General features: G+C 39.4%; 1 protein-coding gene across 5 annotated transcripts in view; it reads right to left on the bottom strand.

Annotated features, from left to right (window-relative positions):
• Positions 1-7,735: 7,735 nt before the first annotated feature.
• CCNT1 (cyclin T1) overlaps positions 7,736-16,702 on the bottom strand; it is a gene marked incomplete at its 3' end in the record, with an annotated part of 41,674 nt that continues 32,707 nt past the window's right edge. For 4 of the 5 annotated variants that reach the window (XM_081083117.1, XM_081083118.1, XM_081083119.1 and 1 more), the window contains one exon: positions 7,736-9,142. In XM_081083117.1, coding sequence (XP_080939243.1) covers positions 7,736-9,142 — 1,407 coding nt within the window. The remainder of the gene's footprint in view (positions 9,143-16,702) is intronic. The other variant, XR_013995518.1, reaches the window with a different exon arrangement.

The following is a 16,702-nucleotide window of genomic DNA, read 5'->3' as shown; positions in this document are numbered from 1 at the left end:
ACTATTTTCTAGGGAAGGAATAAATGAAGGGCAAGGAAGTGTCTGAAACTGCTTTTCAGAAAAGGTGTCTCTAGTATAGCAGGTCCTCAATTAACTTCCTTGTGTTCAACATCGTTTTGTTATAACTTTGAGAACAAAGCACTTCCCACCAGGGCCACTGTATGTGGAGTTCGCACATTCTTCCCATGTCTGTGTGGGTTTTCTCCAGGTACTCCCACAGCCCAAAAACGTGGAGTTAGTTTTGTCTAAATTATCTGTCTGAGTATGGGTGTGTGATGAGCCCTGATAGTGTCCTGTCCATGGTGGGTTGAAAAATCATTACCTTACTTGTTTTTATTATTCTTTCTTTTTTTAAAAATATATGTTATTGATTTTTTACAGAGAGGAAGGGAGAGAGATAGTCAGAAACATCAATGAGAGAAACATCGATCAGCAGCCTCCTGCACATCCCCCACTGGGGATGTGCCGGCAACCCAGGTACATGCCCTTGACCGGAATCAAACCTGGGACCTTTCAGTCTGCAGGCCGACGCTCTATCCACTGAGCCAAACCGGTTTGGGCTTATTATTCTTTCTTAAATGAATGTATAGTTCACAGTTATTTCAGTGTTTAATATTAGGCTTCGGGTCTTTATTTACAAATTTGGTGATTTTTTTTCTCACCAGAAATATGCTATAGGAACTTAACTCGTTTGTCAATTAGCCTATAGTAAAATTGGTTTTCTTTCCATCATTTCACTTGATGTGTTTCTAAGAATCTATCAATGACATTAAATTAGAACTTACTATGTTAAAGTTTTTTGGAATGCTTTTACTTCCTTTTAGAGAGAAGGGGGAGAGAGACATGGATCAATTGCCTCACCCACACACCCCAACCAGGGATCAAACCTGCAACCTTTTGGTGTACAGGATGACACTCCAACTGAGTCACCTGGCCAGTACTATATTCAAGTTTAACTTTTCATTATCTGTTGGTTTTGAGTATTATGTGAAATGATATTTGTCTCCCTACACTGAAATTCCACAGTGCAAAAAGTTAGCACAAGTAGGACATGTGACAATCCATACACCAAATTAATTCAGAAGTAGACCCGAGAGCTAATAAATACAGGGTGGGGCAAAAGTAGGTTTTTAGTTGTATGTGAAAGTTTACTCTTCTATTATTATTACTAGAGGCCTGTTGCACCAAGAGATTCACGCAATAGGCCTTCCCTTCTCCTGGCTGCCGGCACAGGTTTTCCTCTGGCACCCGGAACCCAGGCCTTCGCTCTGGCCCGAGCCGCCTTCAGTCTTCAGTCTTCCCTCCGCCGCTTGGAGCCTACGTATGCAAATTAGTTGCCATCTTTGTTGACGGTTAATTTGCATATCACTCTGATTATCCAATGGGAGGCATAGCAAAGGTACGGTCAATTACCATGTTTGTCTATTATTAGATAGCATTGTATCCTTTTTCCATCTTAACAATTGTAGACCTACTTTTGCCCCACCTTGTATAAGTTTCTGATGGAATCCACAGGAGTCATAGAAAAAGGCTTCAAACTTTCTGAAGTTGAATGATAGAGATCAAACCAATTTATTTAGGTCTCAAAAGTGTGAGAAGAGTAGGGGAGGGGAGGGTTAGAGAGCAGTCAAAGACTTGTATGCATGCATATTAGCATAACCAATGGACACAAACACTGAGGCGGTGGGGGCTTGCCTGGGATGGGGAGGGGTCAATTGGGGGAGAAGGAACTATATGTAAAACTTTAGACAATAATTTAAAAAAAAAAAATGTGGAGCTCTGGCTGGTGTAGCTCAGTTGGTTAGAGCGTCATCCTGTACACCAAAAGATGGAAGGTTCAATTCCTGGTCAGGGCACATACCCAGGTTTTTGGTTCAATTCCCCAGTCAGGGCGCATGCAGGAGGCAACTGATTGATGTTTCTCTCTTACATGGATGTTTCTCTCTCTCTTAAACCAAAAGTAAAAATTTTTACAGTGTGAGGAAAACTTATAAGCCTAGCTCTGCATCAGTTAGCTTAACAAACCCTGTAATTGGGGATACAATTGTACACAACCTTTATATTGATTTGTTTTCATCTATTCCCAAGGATGGTACAGTTGATATTAACTCTCTTAACAAAGGCAAATCACTATTTTCCTATTCTTTCATTCAGACCTGACCAGAATTTCTAAAATGACAGTGACGTCCACAAAAGTTTCAGATGTACACAGTAAACAAAACTCTTATTTTTAAAAATGGAATAAATGAACAGAACTCAAATGATTTTTCAGAAACATATATAATTCTGTTCAATTTATTTTTTCCTTTTAGAGCTTTTAAACTATAGCCGAAACCGGTTTGGCTCAGTAGATAGAGCGTCAGCCTGTGGACTGAAGGGTCCCAGGTTCGATTCCGGTCAGGGGCATGTACCTGGGTTGCAGGCACATCCCCAATAGGAGATGTGCAGGAGGCGGCTGATCGATGTTTCTCTCTCATCGATGTTTCTGACTATCTCTCTCCCTTCCTCTCTGTAAAAAATCAATAAAATATATTTTAAAAAAATAAAATAAAATAAAAAATAAATAAATAAACTATAACTACTGCTAACTCTGTGTTATAATTCTGGAGTACTTTAGCATAAAAATACTTTCCCTTTAAATGTGTAACGAACAAGATTTACCTGTGTGTACAGTTTTATTATATCCCAGGAAAAGAGTATTCACTATCAATTTTTCAGGTACCACCAAGAATGCTGTTATTTTTTCCTTTCAAATGCACTCCTTATCTATACCATTTCATATTTTTCAAAACCATGTATAATATTATGAATCATGTTGATAGTGCTTGCTAGGTAAGGAGTACATATTGCTACCATCTGTTAGAGCTATGTATTTTTTGTGTAGCAGTTACTCTCTCAGGTATCCACACAATATTAAATGAGGGTTTCCTACATCATACTTTATACTCTCCGGTTCATTGTGATGACCAAATCTTAGGCCTTTCCAATGGACTCAATTCCCATAGGATCTTGTGTAGTAAGAAGGTACATACTACTATCGAAAGTAAAACAAAACTACAGTAAGAGCAATAAAATGGCAGTTAAAGACTAGCTTGAAGACTCAGTATGCAAAAATAACAATGAGTGTTTTATAATTAACATTTATTGATGGGATGGATAAATACAGATTGAGAAACATACTTGACAGCAATATATCAAACTGATAGCCAGACTATAAAATGTATACAACATCCTTTTTTTAAATTTAAAAAACAATTTTTAATTTTTTTTACAAAGAGCCCTTACTGTAATGGTCACTTACATCCTATCATTCACATAACAACAGTAGAGATACCAGGGGTAGCATCCAGAAGTGAGATGCCCCAAGGAGGAAAGAGGCAACAGCAGAATAATATGCTGAGAAAGGATTCTTAAGAGCAATACAAAGAAAACAGACAAAAATATCACCACAAAATTGTACCTGAGTGACATAGATTGGTAAAGTATTTTACTTTTCTTTTTCCTTCTTTGCTCTTTGGTCTGGTAAGAAAACGGACAATTTTAGGTGTGTGGAGTTCAGGTGGGAACAAGGTCAGTTTAAATCCAGAAACCTAAGTTAACACTAAATTAGGCTGCTGCATTCTTTTCTTTGAGTGCTTAACCCAGCCAGCATCTCCATCTTGTAATCAATTTCAAAGTGATTAACCACTAATCAGTTAGGTCCTCAGCTTTCAAATGAAGACTTCCTGATAACCTGATGAATACATATTTGCTCTGGCTTCAATTAGCATGCTGTCAAGCATCCCTCTCCACACTTAACATGACAAAAAACTCAAGATCTTTTTCTTCTTTTCATTCAACCATGAATACACACACTCATAAAAGGGGAGAGTAGATACTACTTTTTAGTAAACATTCTTTTTCTTTTCCTCCCTTTTCCAATGCCAAGTTTATATTAAATACTTTAGAAACATTAAAATGGAAAGGTCGCCCATTAAAAAATAATTATCATCCTAGACCATTCTATCAGGCAGGATTACAGTACCATGCTTGTTTAAAACTCACATCCAGAAGTATAAAAAGATAAAATAAAACTTGACAGGGTGATACCACATAACATTTCTTAAACCATCAGGAGCAAATACTCAGTTAAAAGCTGTGTTAACAAGCAGCAACATGAGAAATTTGGGGAGGTATCAAAATCACTGAAAGTTTAAGTGGAACTGCAGAAGGCTTATTTCTCAACATGTGAAGGGTTGCATAGACTGCTTAAATTCTCCCAAACCCTAGAGAATAGTATTTGTATTCTAACTTCAAAATGGTCTAGAATCTCCCTTTTCCTAGCATTAGTATCAAAATAATTCATCAACAAAATAATAATCCTTTTAAAAAAGTAATAATTTCCCAAGTTCCCACAGTTCCCACGTTTCTGTGGGAAACACAGATGTTTAAAATCCAACCATACTGGGATAAGATCCCCCTCTAGTTGCCTTCGTCCAAGAAGCAAGGTATGAGGGGTATGCCATTTCCAATATGGGAATTAGATAGCAGAGGCTTAAGGAAATTCAGCACTAAAGTTACCATGATTTTATTTCTGTATCCTAATCCAATGCTGTTTCTAACTGGAAATTTTATTTCTATTTTCACAGGTGAAGCCAGTAATACAGAACTATAAAAAAGAATGCATTAAATCAAAACACTAAAATCATTTTTAAAAAAGAAAAAGAAGCAAGCTGAGGGTCTCAGATATAGAAACACATTGATTCATGAGTGAATAGACTAAACTAATTCCCAAGTGTTTTCTAAACCCAAAAAGCATAACTGATACTTCAGAAGACCAATTTAGCTTTAGATAAATGCTTCATTAAGAGTTCAGCTAAGAGCAACACAGGTATTACCAGCCTTAAGGACAATCCACAGGTATTAGTTTTTGCCAACATGAGATTCAATCAAAGTTTAGGAATGAGATTTACAGAACTTGAGGCTCCAGGCCTGCTTACCACCACTTATCCTTGATAATTTAGGTTAAAAGGGGGTTGGGGGAAACCATGTTTACTGGACTAACTTTGGATGTAAAAATCCCATTTCTCACCCTTTGAAAGTGTGAGGGGAGAGAAGAAACCACACAACCCTTTGAAGCCTAAGTTTGTGAGAATTTGGACAATATGCATGCTACTTGACAGGCACACTGCTAATCCAAAGACAATGCAAAAGCTTCATGCACAGCCCATAAGCTGGTTCATGACATATACACAGATCTAAAAGCAGACATGGTAGGTATCCTAAAACAGTATCAGGAGGCATTAATATAGAAAAGACTCTTAACTGATCTATACCAGCAATGATCTAGTAGTGCATAGGCCAGACTACATAGCATAAAGCAGCTCTTAGGCTCTAGTAAGCACTTTTTTCTAGTTCACTCCTGACAAAGTTCTAAGGAACTAAGTAGATTGCCATAGGGAATTGCTAAGGAAGCCAAGCGGATATGTATGTCCCTGTGGTAAAGGAGTACATGTGATTAGAAAATATGCAACATTTGATGAGAAAAATCAAAAGCTGGAAAAGACATTTTCATAATTAAATCAGTGATCAATTCCACAAAGATACAGAAGCAAACTAAATAACCTTCTTGGAAGGTTGGGAAGGAAAGCAGACACCACACATCTATCAATTAGCACAACACACACTGTATCAAGGAGAAAGAGGAAAATGTCATCTATAAAAGTGAAGTGACATTCCATGTAAAAAATACTAGTTTATAGATTGGCAGAGAGCTCATTTTACACAGCAATGGCAGGCACCCTAGACAGTTCAAATATGACAAGATGCTGGATACTAATGCACCTTCGGTTAAGTCTACTGTACAAATAAATTCCTTCCTATATTAGGCCAGTGCACCGTCAATTCCAACTGCTTCAGTATTCTCCCCAATCTGTTCCTGGCAAGCAGCAGCACATGTACAACTCCTGTCTCCCTATGACTTCCAATAAAAACATTTCAATTTGTCCATAAGGAATATTTGGTATGAAGAGAGCTCCATTAAAAACAAGACAAATTCAAATTGTATCCTTTTTCCACAGCGAAAAATAAAAATAAAAATGCCATGAAGACCAAAGAATATCACATCAAATGATCTGTAGCTGGGTGGCATTTTCAGTTAGACAACTTGGTTTATTAGAATTCTTCTAGTCTCTTAAAAGATTTCTTTCCTCAACAAAAATGTTCACTCCTAAAATCTGGGAGAATCAAGCACCCATAAGAACAGACACCTGGTCCATTTTTTAAAGGATTCTTAGAAGTCTGAAGAACTTCTGCCTAGCATCTAAAGTCACCAAGAATTGACAATCTACACGTAACAGTGTATGTGGGCTAGGCTTACTCACTCTCATGGCACCAGTACTGTTAATTCACAAGCTCCAATTTCTGAAGACATATAGGCTACAAAAAAATGAGGATGCAGCGGTTCCCCTTCAGCTATACAGATAAAAAAGCAAGTCTCACATTTATAATATAATTTAAAATACAATGTCCTAACAATTCCCAAATCACAATTTCACTGTTTTCAGGATCCTCTAGCTCCATGGCTTTTCCCAGAACTATTCTCAAACATGGTCTGGGCTTTCACAGGCAGGATATATAGCACATACCCCTTCCCATCAGAGACCCTGAGACTGCTCTCACTTGAACACTTTCCCAAAGGCCCAACTTGAAAAAAGATACACCCAATTCTGTACAGCAGAAGCCAGCTTTGCTCTCCAAACCTTCTTCCTCAACCCCATCTTTGTTCTGAATCAAAAGAAAAGGGGGTTAAAAGGAAGTTTTTATAATGGAATCCAAAATCAGGCCATTGGCTGCACTTGCCCAAACTTGAATTTAGAAGGCTACCACTCAATGACAACATAAAGAAAGGGGTTAAATATCATGTCAAATACATGCCTCTTCCTTTATGTTCTAAAGGCCACACCGTATTCTCTCTAGTAGACTATTGGGAAGTGAAAATGGTGAGGGATAGGGAGGGAAAATAGAAAACATGATATTTAAACACACACACTTAAAAACATACATACCCACACTTGCATACACACTTACAGGTCTCAACACTTCAAGTGGCCAAAGTCTATCTCAGAACTCATGGCCAAAAAAAGCCTACCCTCCCCACCCCCCTTCACACCCTCCACCCTCCAATCCCACCCCCAGGATTCATTGCTATGTATTCCATAAACACAGCAAAATCCCTATCCCTTTCCCAATTATATATAAAAAAAGAAAAACTAAACAGATAACTTACTTTCTTTAAATTATTTTTTTAAAGTCTCTTAAAAGATTTTGACGTTTAAATACTTCCTCTCTTCTGACATATTAAACACCAAAAAGATCCACAACTGTTTGATATAACAAACCCTCCATATTTCAGTCCTGGCAAGAAGAGGGAAGATATCAACTCTAATTAACCTAATTAAGAGGTGGAGAGGCCAAGAATAGAGAAAGTATTATTTTCCTTTCACAGCTTCAACATATTCTCACTTTTCTAATACCAATAAAAACTATAAAATAGTTACATTTCTGAGGCAGTAGATATAATAACCAAGGCCCTCTACCATCCTCCCACTTATGTCTCAATATTAATTTATTCCCTAGTCCAAGAAGGGAGACATATTTCATTAGGGAAGTAATTTTCTTAGTTCAGAATCAGTAGTTTTTAAAAAAACCAAAAACAAAAAAATGCATTTTTAAAGTTTTTCTTCTCTTTTCTTTTTCACTTAGGAAGGGGTGGAAGTGGTGGAGGAGGTTCTGAAGGTAGAGGTGGTAGTCGGGGCTTGTCCGTATTGCCGGATCTGGAGGACATTCCACCAGCCCGTGGATTCAGATATTCACCATAAGAATGAACAAATTCAAATGCAGGCGGAGGAGTGGGCTGAACACCCTGGGCACTGAGAAGGGAATGAAGCATATTCACAGTATCTTGATAGTCTATTGTCTGGGTTGTGTTGTGACCATTGGCCCCAGCAGGGCCTTTATCCAGTTTCATATGAGGAACTCGAGTTTTACAGCTAGGCTGTGAAAAATGAAGGCCACTTGTGTCTGAGCTATGCCCAGGCAACTGGGCCATTGCAGGAAGAGGAGGGAAGGAGAAATTTATGGAAGAGGATTTAGTACTCTTGGCAATCTTGGCTGGATGATCAAACACTGCCCCTCCAATCTCTTCAGGGGGACCCCTTTTACGAGCAGAACTGGAAGAGGAGAACGAACTAGACAAGCTATAGGCTTTGTGTGCTAAGGAGCTTGCCTGGCTACTATGTTTAGGATCACCTGGCCGTTTGTTCCCAGTACCAGCTGGAAGCTGTGAGTGAGAGTGCTTGTGTGAGTGGTGATTATGATGATGATGATGATTAGATGGATGAGTCTTGTGCTTTTCTTTGTGCTCTCGGCTTTTTGTGATACTATCATCCACAGAATTGTGCTTGTCAGATGCTGCATGGACTTTAATGCGCATTTTTATCTCCTCTGGTTTCGAAGAGGCAGCTTTATCTCCACTTGCCACCGGAATTCTCATTTTGAGAGCTGTTTTGTCAGCCTTTTCCAAAAAAGGCCGCTCAGGATTTTCTGAGCCCTCCATGGGCATTTTCAGAATGACTGAAGAATGGCTATCATGTTGAGACAGGAGGTTTTGAGCAGCATATGCATACTGTGACTTCACATTGGCCTCCATGTTCTCCAGTTGCCTCTTCTGGGCAGCCAACTCTTCTGCATGCTTTGCACGGTATTCTTTCAGTGATACTTTAGCTGATGGCACACTCTTACTGTTCTGCTTCTGGGAAATAAATGCATTTGAACTATCCTGTTGCAAGGAATGATCAGCTCCTATAAGTGCTACATTCTCACTAGTCCGATGACCCTGAGCAGGTTCTAGTTTAAAAGAAGGTTGGGAGGACAGCCAACGCTCGCCCTGCAATATATCCACACTGCTTATGTTGCTGGACGACTCTTCAGTGGTTGGAAGGGAAGGCACTGAACTTGTGGTAGAAGAAGTTGACATGCTCATTAAACCTGCAATAGTTGTGTCTGAAGAGCTTTGGGAAATCATATTGAGGATTGTCTGCTCTGAAGTGTTTGCCTCTGCTCCTCGGTCTGCTGCTTTTGTTTTCGTGGCAGCTGGGCATGCCTAGAATGAAGCAAATGATATCTCTTCACTTCAGGTAATTTATTATACGGAAAAAAACCACTGCAATGAATAGACTGTGCTTGCTTTGACATTGAAGCTTTTTATAACCCATAAGCAGGAGACTACTGTAACATGAAATTGATAATTATTACCATCAGGAGACATAAGATTTTAAAAACCTTCAATCAAGAGTCATGCAAACAGGATCTCAAAGAGATATCTGCACTCCTATGTTCACTGAAGCATTATTTGCAGTAACCTAGATATAAAGGCAACCCAAGTGTACATCTATGATGAATGGATTAAAAAAATGCGGTATATGAACTATTTTTATTTAAAAAAGAGGAGAAAGATTTTGGGAAGTTAGCAGAGTAGGAAGCACCAGGAATCTGTCTCCCCACCTAAACATCTGCACTAGCAGAATCTGTCTGATGGTAACTATTTTGGAACTCTAGAGTTTTTTGAAGGCTTGCAACTTACAGGGTAAGCCTTGAATAGTAAATTGGGGTTAATTTCCATCAATTTCATTTCTCAGCACAGTAGAACCAGCCATTGCCCACCCCCAGCCATGTAGCAAGCAGCTGTGCACCCATTTCTGGAGTAGTTTCACAAACCTTGGGAAGCCAGGGTGAGCAAAAATGACTCTATCCTCTAAATACTGGGCATCTGTGCTATGATCAATGAATGCTGCTTCAGATCACAGAAGTACACGCCAAGAGACAGGCAGTCGTTGTTGCACCTCCCCCGTCTGAAACAACTTCCTTCCAGGGGATTTAAGAGACCAACACCATTCCTCCCCTATCACTTTTTTGTTTTCCCTCTCATAGGAACCAGACATTAAAGAGTAGTACATTCAAAAACAACTCTATATACAGGGAAAATTAGAAAATGACCATATATATCCAGGAAAAGGTTCTGAAAAGACTAACTTTATACTCCAGGCCGATATTCAGCAAGAATCAACCTCTCCCCCAAAAAGAATGGACAAAACAATACAAAATCAACCACTTCACCCAAAAGAATGAACAAAACAATAATAAAAACAGCAAACCATGGAGGACGGAGAAAATCTGATTTCTAGAGTTACCACATTATTAGATTCAAATGTCCAATGTTCAACAACAATAAAAAGTCACAAGGCATATTAAAAAACAGGAAAGTATGGCCCATTCAAAGGAAAAAACTTAATCAACAGAAACTATCCCTGAAAAAGACCCGATGGCAGATCTACTAGACCAGTGGTTCTCAACCTGTGGGTCGCAACCCCTTTGGCGGTTGAACGACCCTTTCACAGGGGTCGCCTAAGACCGTCCTGCATATCAGATATTTACATGACAATTCATAACAGTAGCAACATTACAGTTATGAAGTAGCAACGAAAATAATTTTATGGTTGGGTCACAACATGAGGAGCTGTATTTAAAGGGCCAGAAGGTTGAGAACCACTATACTAGACAAAGACTTTAAAATCACTCCCTTAACATGTTAAGCGCCCAGTCACCGGTGACTGACACTATACTTTCCATCTGGAAGACAAAACAGGCTGCGCACTTAACGTGTTAAAGATATTCAAGGTACTAAAGGAAGATGTGGAGAAAAAGTCAAGATAACAGTGTGTGAACAAAATGAAAATATCAATTATCAATAGAGATAGAAAATCTAAAAAGGAAACAGAGCCTAAAAACCTGTGATATGCCCTAGCTGGTTTGGCTCAGTGGATAGAGCGTCGGCCTGCGGACCGAAGGGTCCCAGGTTCAATTCCGGTCAAGGTCATGTACCTTGGTTGTGGGCACATCCCCAGTGAGGGGGAGGGGTGTGCAGGAGGCAGCTGATCTGATTGATGCTTCTCTCTCATCAATGTTTCTAACTCTCTATCCCTCTCCCTTCCTCTCTAAAAAATCAATAAAATATATTAAAAAAAAAAAGAAATCTGAATCTTGAAGAGATGCCTGTACTCACAGTTAAAAAAGAAAAAACACAAAAAAACAAAAAACCTGTGATACACCATCAAGTGGACCAACAAATGCATTGTGGCAGTTTCAGAAGAAGAAAAGAGAAAGTGGCACAGAAAATAACTGAAGAAATAGTAGTTGAAAACTTCCCAAATTTAATGAAAGATATGCCATAAACATCCAAGAAGCTCAACAAACTTCAACTAAGAACTCACAGAGACTCACATTGAGACACATTATAAATCAAATTTTCAAAGGCCAAAGACAAAGAATCCTGAAAGCAGCAAGAGATCACAAGATTTCTCATCAGATACTTTGGATGCCAGAGAGTTGGTACATTCCTGGTGCTAAAAGAAAAAAAAACAAAACTGTCAACCAAATATCCAGCAAAAATGTCCTTCAAAAAAGTGAGGGAGAAATTAATACATTTCCAGATAAACAAAACTGAGTAAGTTCATGACCATTACACTGGCTCTACATAATATGCTCAAGGGAGTCCTCCAAGATGAAACGAAAGGAGACTAGATGGTAAGTTGAAGCTATATGTAGGAAAAAATATCTATGGGCAATTATAAAAGCTAGTATTATTTTTAAATGGTTTATAACTGCACCTTTTGTTTTCTACTTGATTTAAGAGGCTAGCAAATTTTAAAGACAAAAACAATTATTAGTATAAAACTTAGTTATAATGAGCCTAACATTTAAAATAATTATCAGCTTATGTTTTGGGGCACAAATGTATAAAGATATAATTTTGTCATGTCAACAACTAAAAGAGGTAGGAATGCAACAGTAAAGAAGAAAAGTTTGGCCCTAGTGGGTTTGTCTCAGTGGATAGAGCATTGGCCTGAGGAATGAAGGGTCCCCGGTTAGAGTCCAGTCAAGGGCATATACCTTGGTTGCAGGCTAAATCCCCAATCCTGGTCGGGTCTCATGTAGGAGGCAACCAATCAACATGTCTCTCCCACATCAATGTTTCTCTCTCTCTCCGTGTCTCTCCCCGCTCTCTTCCACTTTCTAAAAAAAAACAATGGAAAAATATCCTCGGGTGAGGATTAACAAAAAGAGAAAGAGAGAGAGAGAGAGAGAGAGAGAGAAAAGTTTATATGTTACTCAAGTTAAACTAGCATGAATTCAAATTAGAGAGTTGTAACTTTAGGATGTTAAATGTAATCCCCATGATAACCATAAAAAAATAGCTGTAGAATACACAAAAAATAAAATTTTTAATTTTACTATTGAAAAATCAACTAAGTAACAAAATAAACTGATGAATGGAGTGGAACCAGAGACATGGAAGCATGGAACAGTGTGTGGAATGTCGAAGGGAAAGGGAGGAAGGTGGGTGGGTGGGAGGTAATCAACCAAAGAACTTGTATACATATATGCATAACCCATGGACACAGACAATAGGGTGGTGAAGGCCTAGGGCAGGGGACGGGGGCGGGCTGGAAGGAGTCAATGGGGGAAAAGGGAGACATATGTAATACTTTCAACAATAAAGAATTATTTTTTAAAAATCCACTAAACACAAGACAGTAATGCAGAAAATGAGGGACAAAGAGCAATAAGGCATACAAAAAACAAATAGCGCGTGCGCGCACACACACACACACACATACACACATATATCCTATATAATAAAAGCCTAATATGCAAATCTAACGGCAGAACAACTGGTCACTATAACATGCACTAACCACCAGGGGGCAGATGCTCAATGCAGGAGCTGCCCCCTGGTAATCAGTGCACTCCCATAGGGGGAGTGCTCCTCAGCGACAAGCCTGGCCCACAGCTGGTGAGTGCAACGGCGGTGGCGGGAGCCTCTCCTGCCTCTGCTGCAGCGATAAGGAGCAGCGAGCCGAGTGGTAAGGAGCAGCGAGTAGGTGGGTGGTAAGGAGCGAGGGGTCCTGGACTGCAAGAGGGATGTCCGACTGCCGGTTTAAGCCTGATCCCTGTGGGGAACGGGCCTAAGCCAGCAATTGGACATTCCCCGAGGGCTCCCGGACTGTGTGAGGGCACAGGCCAGGCTGAGGAACACCCCCCTACACAGTGCACAAATTTCGTGCACCAAGCCTCAAGTATACATATAAAAGGCTAAGTGACCGACTGTCCGTCCGTCTGACCATCCAACCGACCAACTGGCCAGTACATACAACACATACTGGCAATTTAAAAATAAACGTTGAGCCCCAGCTGGTTTGTCTCAGTGGATAGAGTGTTGGTCTGCGAACTGAAAGATTCCAGGTTTGATTCTGGTCAAGGGCACAAGCCTGGGTTGTGGGCTCGATCACCTGGCGCTGAGATCCAAAAACCCAGACAAAGATAGTACCAAAAAAATAAAATGATAGAATTGAACAAATTACAAAATTATAAAAATGAACAAATGTGACTATATCAAGCTAAAAAGCTTTTGTTCACCAAAGAAACCATTAACAAAATGAAAAGACCATCTAAGCCAGTCAGAGAAAGACAAGTACCACATGATCTCACTTATATGTGGAAGCGAATGAACAAAACAAACTGAATAAAACAGATTCAGAGATATTGAAACATGCAACAAACTGATGTATTTCAGAAAGGGGGGGGGGAGAAAATGGCAAGAGACTAAACATGCATAGTCAATGGATAAACATTAGTGGCGGAAGGCCTTGGGAGAGGTCGGAAGTGGGGTGGAGGGGGTCTATGGGGGGGGATATTTGTAATATTTTGAACAAAAAAGTTAAAAAAAGAAAAAGTAAAGACCATCTACCAAATGAGAAAAGATACTTACAAAAAGATATATTTAATAAGAGTTTAATATCCAAAACATATAAAGAACTCATATAATTAAATATCAAAAAAACAATCCAATTTAAAAATGTGCAGAGGACCTGAATAGCCATTTCTATAAAGAAAGAATAGATATACACATGGTCAAAAGACATATGAAAAGATGCTCAATATTGCTAAGTTTTACAGAAATGCAAATAAAAACCACGAGATATTATCGCATGCCTGTCAGAATGGCTATTATCAAAAAGTCAACAAACAAGTGTTGGCAAGGATGTGGGAAAAGGGATTCCTCCTGCACTGTTGGTGGGGGTGTAAACTGATGCAGTCACTATGAAAAATAGTATAGAGGTTCCTCAAAAAATTAAAAATAGAACTACCATATGATCCAGCAATTCCACTTCTGGGTATATAACCAAAAGAATCAAAAGCAGGGTCTTAAAGAGATATTTGTACACCCATATTGACAGCAGCTTTATTCACGATAGGTAAAACTTAGAAGAAACCCAAGTGTCCACTGATGGAAGAATGGATAAACAAAATATAGTACATATATACATACAATGGAATATTACTCAGCCTTTAAAACAAATAAGATTCTACAATATGGATGAAACTTGAGGACATTATGCTAGTTAAAATAAACCAGTCATTAAAACACAAATACTGTATGATTCCACTTATATGAGGTACTTAACAGTAATCAAAATCATAAACACAAGAAGTGTAATAGTCATTACTAGATGTTAGGGTCAGAGGAAATGAAGAATTAATGTTGAATGGGTATAGAGTTTCAGCTTTGCAAGATGAAAAGAATTATGAAGATAGATAGTAACGGTGGTTGCACAATAATATGAACATATTTAATACCACTGGACTGTAAACTTAAAAATGGTTAAGATGGTAAATATTCTTATTTGTATTTTACCACAACTTAAAAAAAAAAGGAAATACTGCCATTTGCAACAACATAGATGAAGCTGCAGAACCTTAGGCTAAGTAAAATAAGCCAGACACAGCCCTAGTCAGTTTGGCTCAGTGGATAGAGCGTCGGCCTGCGGAGTGAGGGGTCCCCGGCTAGATTCCAGTCAAGGGCACATGCCTGGATTGTGGGCTCAATCTCCAGTGTGGGGCGTGGAGAAGGCAGCCAATGAATGATTCTCTCTCATCACTGATGTTTCTCTCTCTCTCTCTCTCTCTCCCTTCTCTCTTCCTCTCTGCAATCAATTTAAAAAATTGTTTTAAAAGCCAGACACAGCCAGAACCGGTTTGGCTCAGTGGATAGAGCGTTGGCCTGCGGATTGAAAGGTCCCAGGTTCGATTCCAGTCAAGGGCATGTACCATGGTTGCGGGCACATCCCCAGTCGGGGGAGTGCAGGAGGCAGCTGATCAATGTTTCTCTCTCATCGATGTTTCTAACTTTCTATCCCTCTCCCTTCCTCTCTGTAAAAAATAAATAAAATATATATAAAAAAAGCCAGACACAAAGAAAAATACTGCATGATCTCCCTTATTAAGGAACCTAAAATAGTCAACCTTACAGATGCAGAGTAGAATAGTGAATGCCAGGGTCTGGGGGGAGGGGGAAACAAAGAAATATTAGTCAAAGGGTACAAAGTTTCAGTTATATAAGATGAGTAAATCCTAGACACCTATACTATACAGCATAGTGCCTATAATGAACAATACAGTATTGTATACTTAATCACTTCTTGGCGTTTTGGCTAAGATCAAATGTAGTATTGTACCCTTAAAATTTACTTAAGTGTTCTATCACCAAAAAAAGTCACAGCAATCTATACAAATGCTACAAGGAAATAAGAGAAATGAGGTTGTGCATATCTAAAATTAATCCTTGAACATCTATGCCTTATGACTGCGATTGCAGGTAGTCCAAAATCAAATTCTACAAATTCTGATGAGGTTTTATATTAAACTAGTGGCCCAGTGTGCGAAATTCGTGCAGTGGTGGTGGTGGTGGTGGTGGTGGTGGTGTGTGTCCCTCAGCCTGGCCTGAACCCTCTCTACTCTGGGACCCCTTGGGGGCAGTTGGACATCCCTTTTGCAATCCGGGACCGCTGGCTCCTAACTGTTCACCTGCCTGCCTGCCTTATCGCCCTTAACCACTCTGCCTGCTGGCCTGCTCACCCCCAACTGCCTGCCCCTCCCCCCCTGCCAGCCTGATCGCCCCCAACTGCCCTCCCCTCCTGGGCTAATCGCCCCTAACCGCCTCTGCCTCGGCCCTGCCACCATGGCTTTGTCTGGAAGAACATCTGGAAGGTCTCCCAGTCTAATTAGCATATTACCCTTTTATTAGTATAGATAGATTAAAAGATGACCTACATGCTCTCAAGTTTCCCTTAAACCCTAGGCAAACTCATTTTCTACAACTTATTCAACTCAAAAGAAAATTAAGCTTATCAGTCTGGATTTCTAAGAAATGCAGGGAATGTTTTATATGGGGGTTTTTGTTTTGTTTTGTTTTGTGTGTGTGTGTGTGTGTGTTTTTAAAGTATTTTTATTGAATTTTAAAGAGAGGAAGGAAGAGGAAGAGAGAAAGAGAAACACCAATGTGAGAGTGATACATCAATCTGCTACTTCCTGCACATCCCCTACCAGAGATTGAGCTGGCAACCTGGGCATATGCTGACTAGTAATCAAACAAACCAACAACCTTTGGGTGCAAAGGACAAGACCAACCGAGTCACACCAGCCAGTTCAGGAATGTGTTTTATTTGTTTGTTTTTAAATTTGTTTTTATTGATTTCAGTGAGAGGAAGGAAGAGGGAGAAAGAGATAGAAACATCAATGATGAGAGAGAATTTTTGATCAGCTG

This window comes from Myotis nattereri (genome assembly GCF_964212035.1).
Source record: "Myotis nattereri genome assembly, chromosome: 2".
NCBI lineage: Eukaryota > Metazoa > Chordata > Mammalia > Chiroptera > Vespertilionidae > Myotis > Myotis nattereri.
The sequence above is the reverse complement of the archived record's forward strand: the minus strand, read 5'-3'. Positions and strand labels throughout refer to the sequence as shown.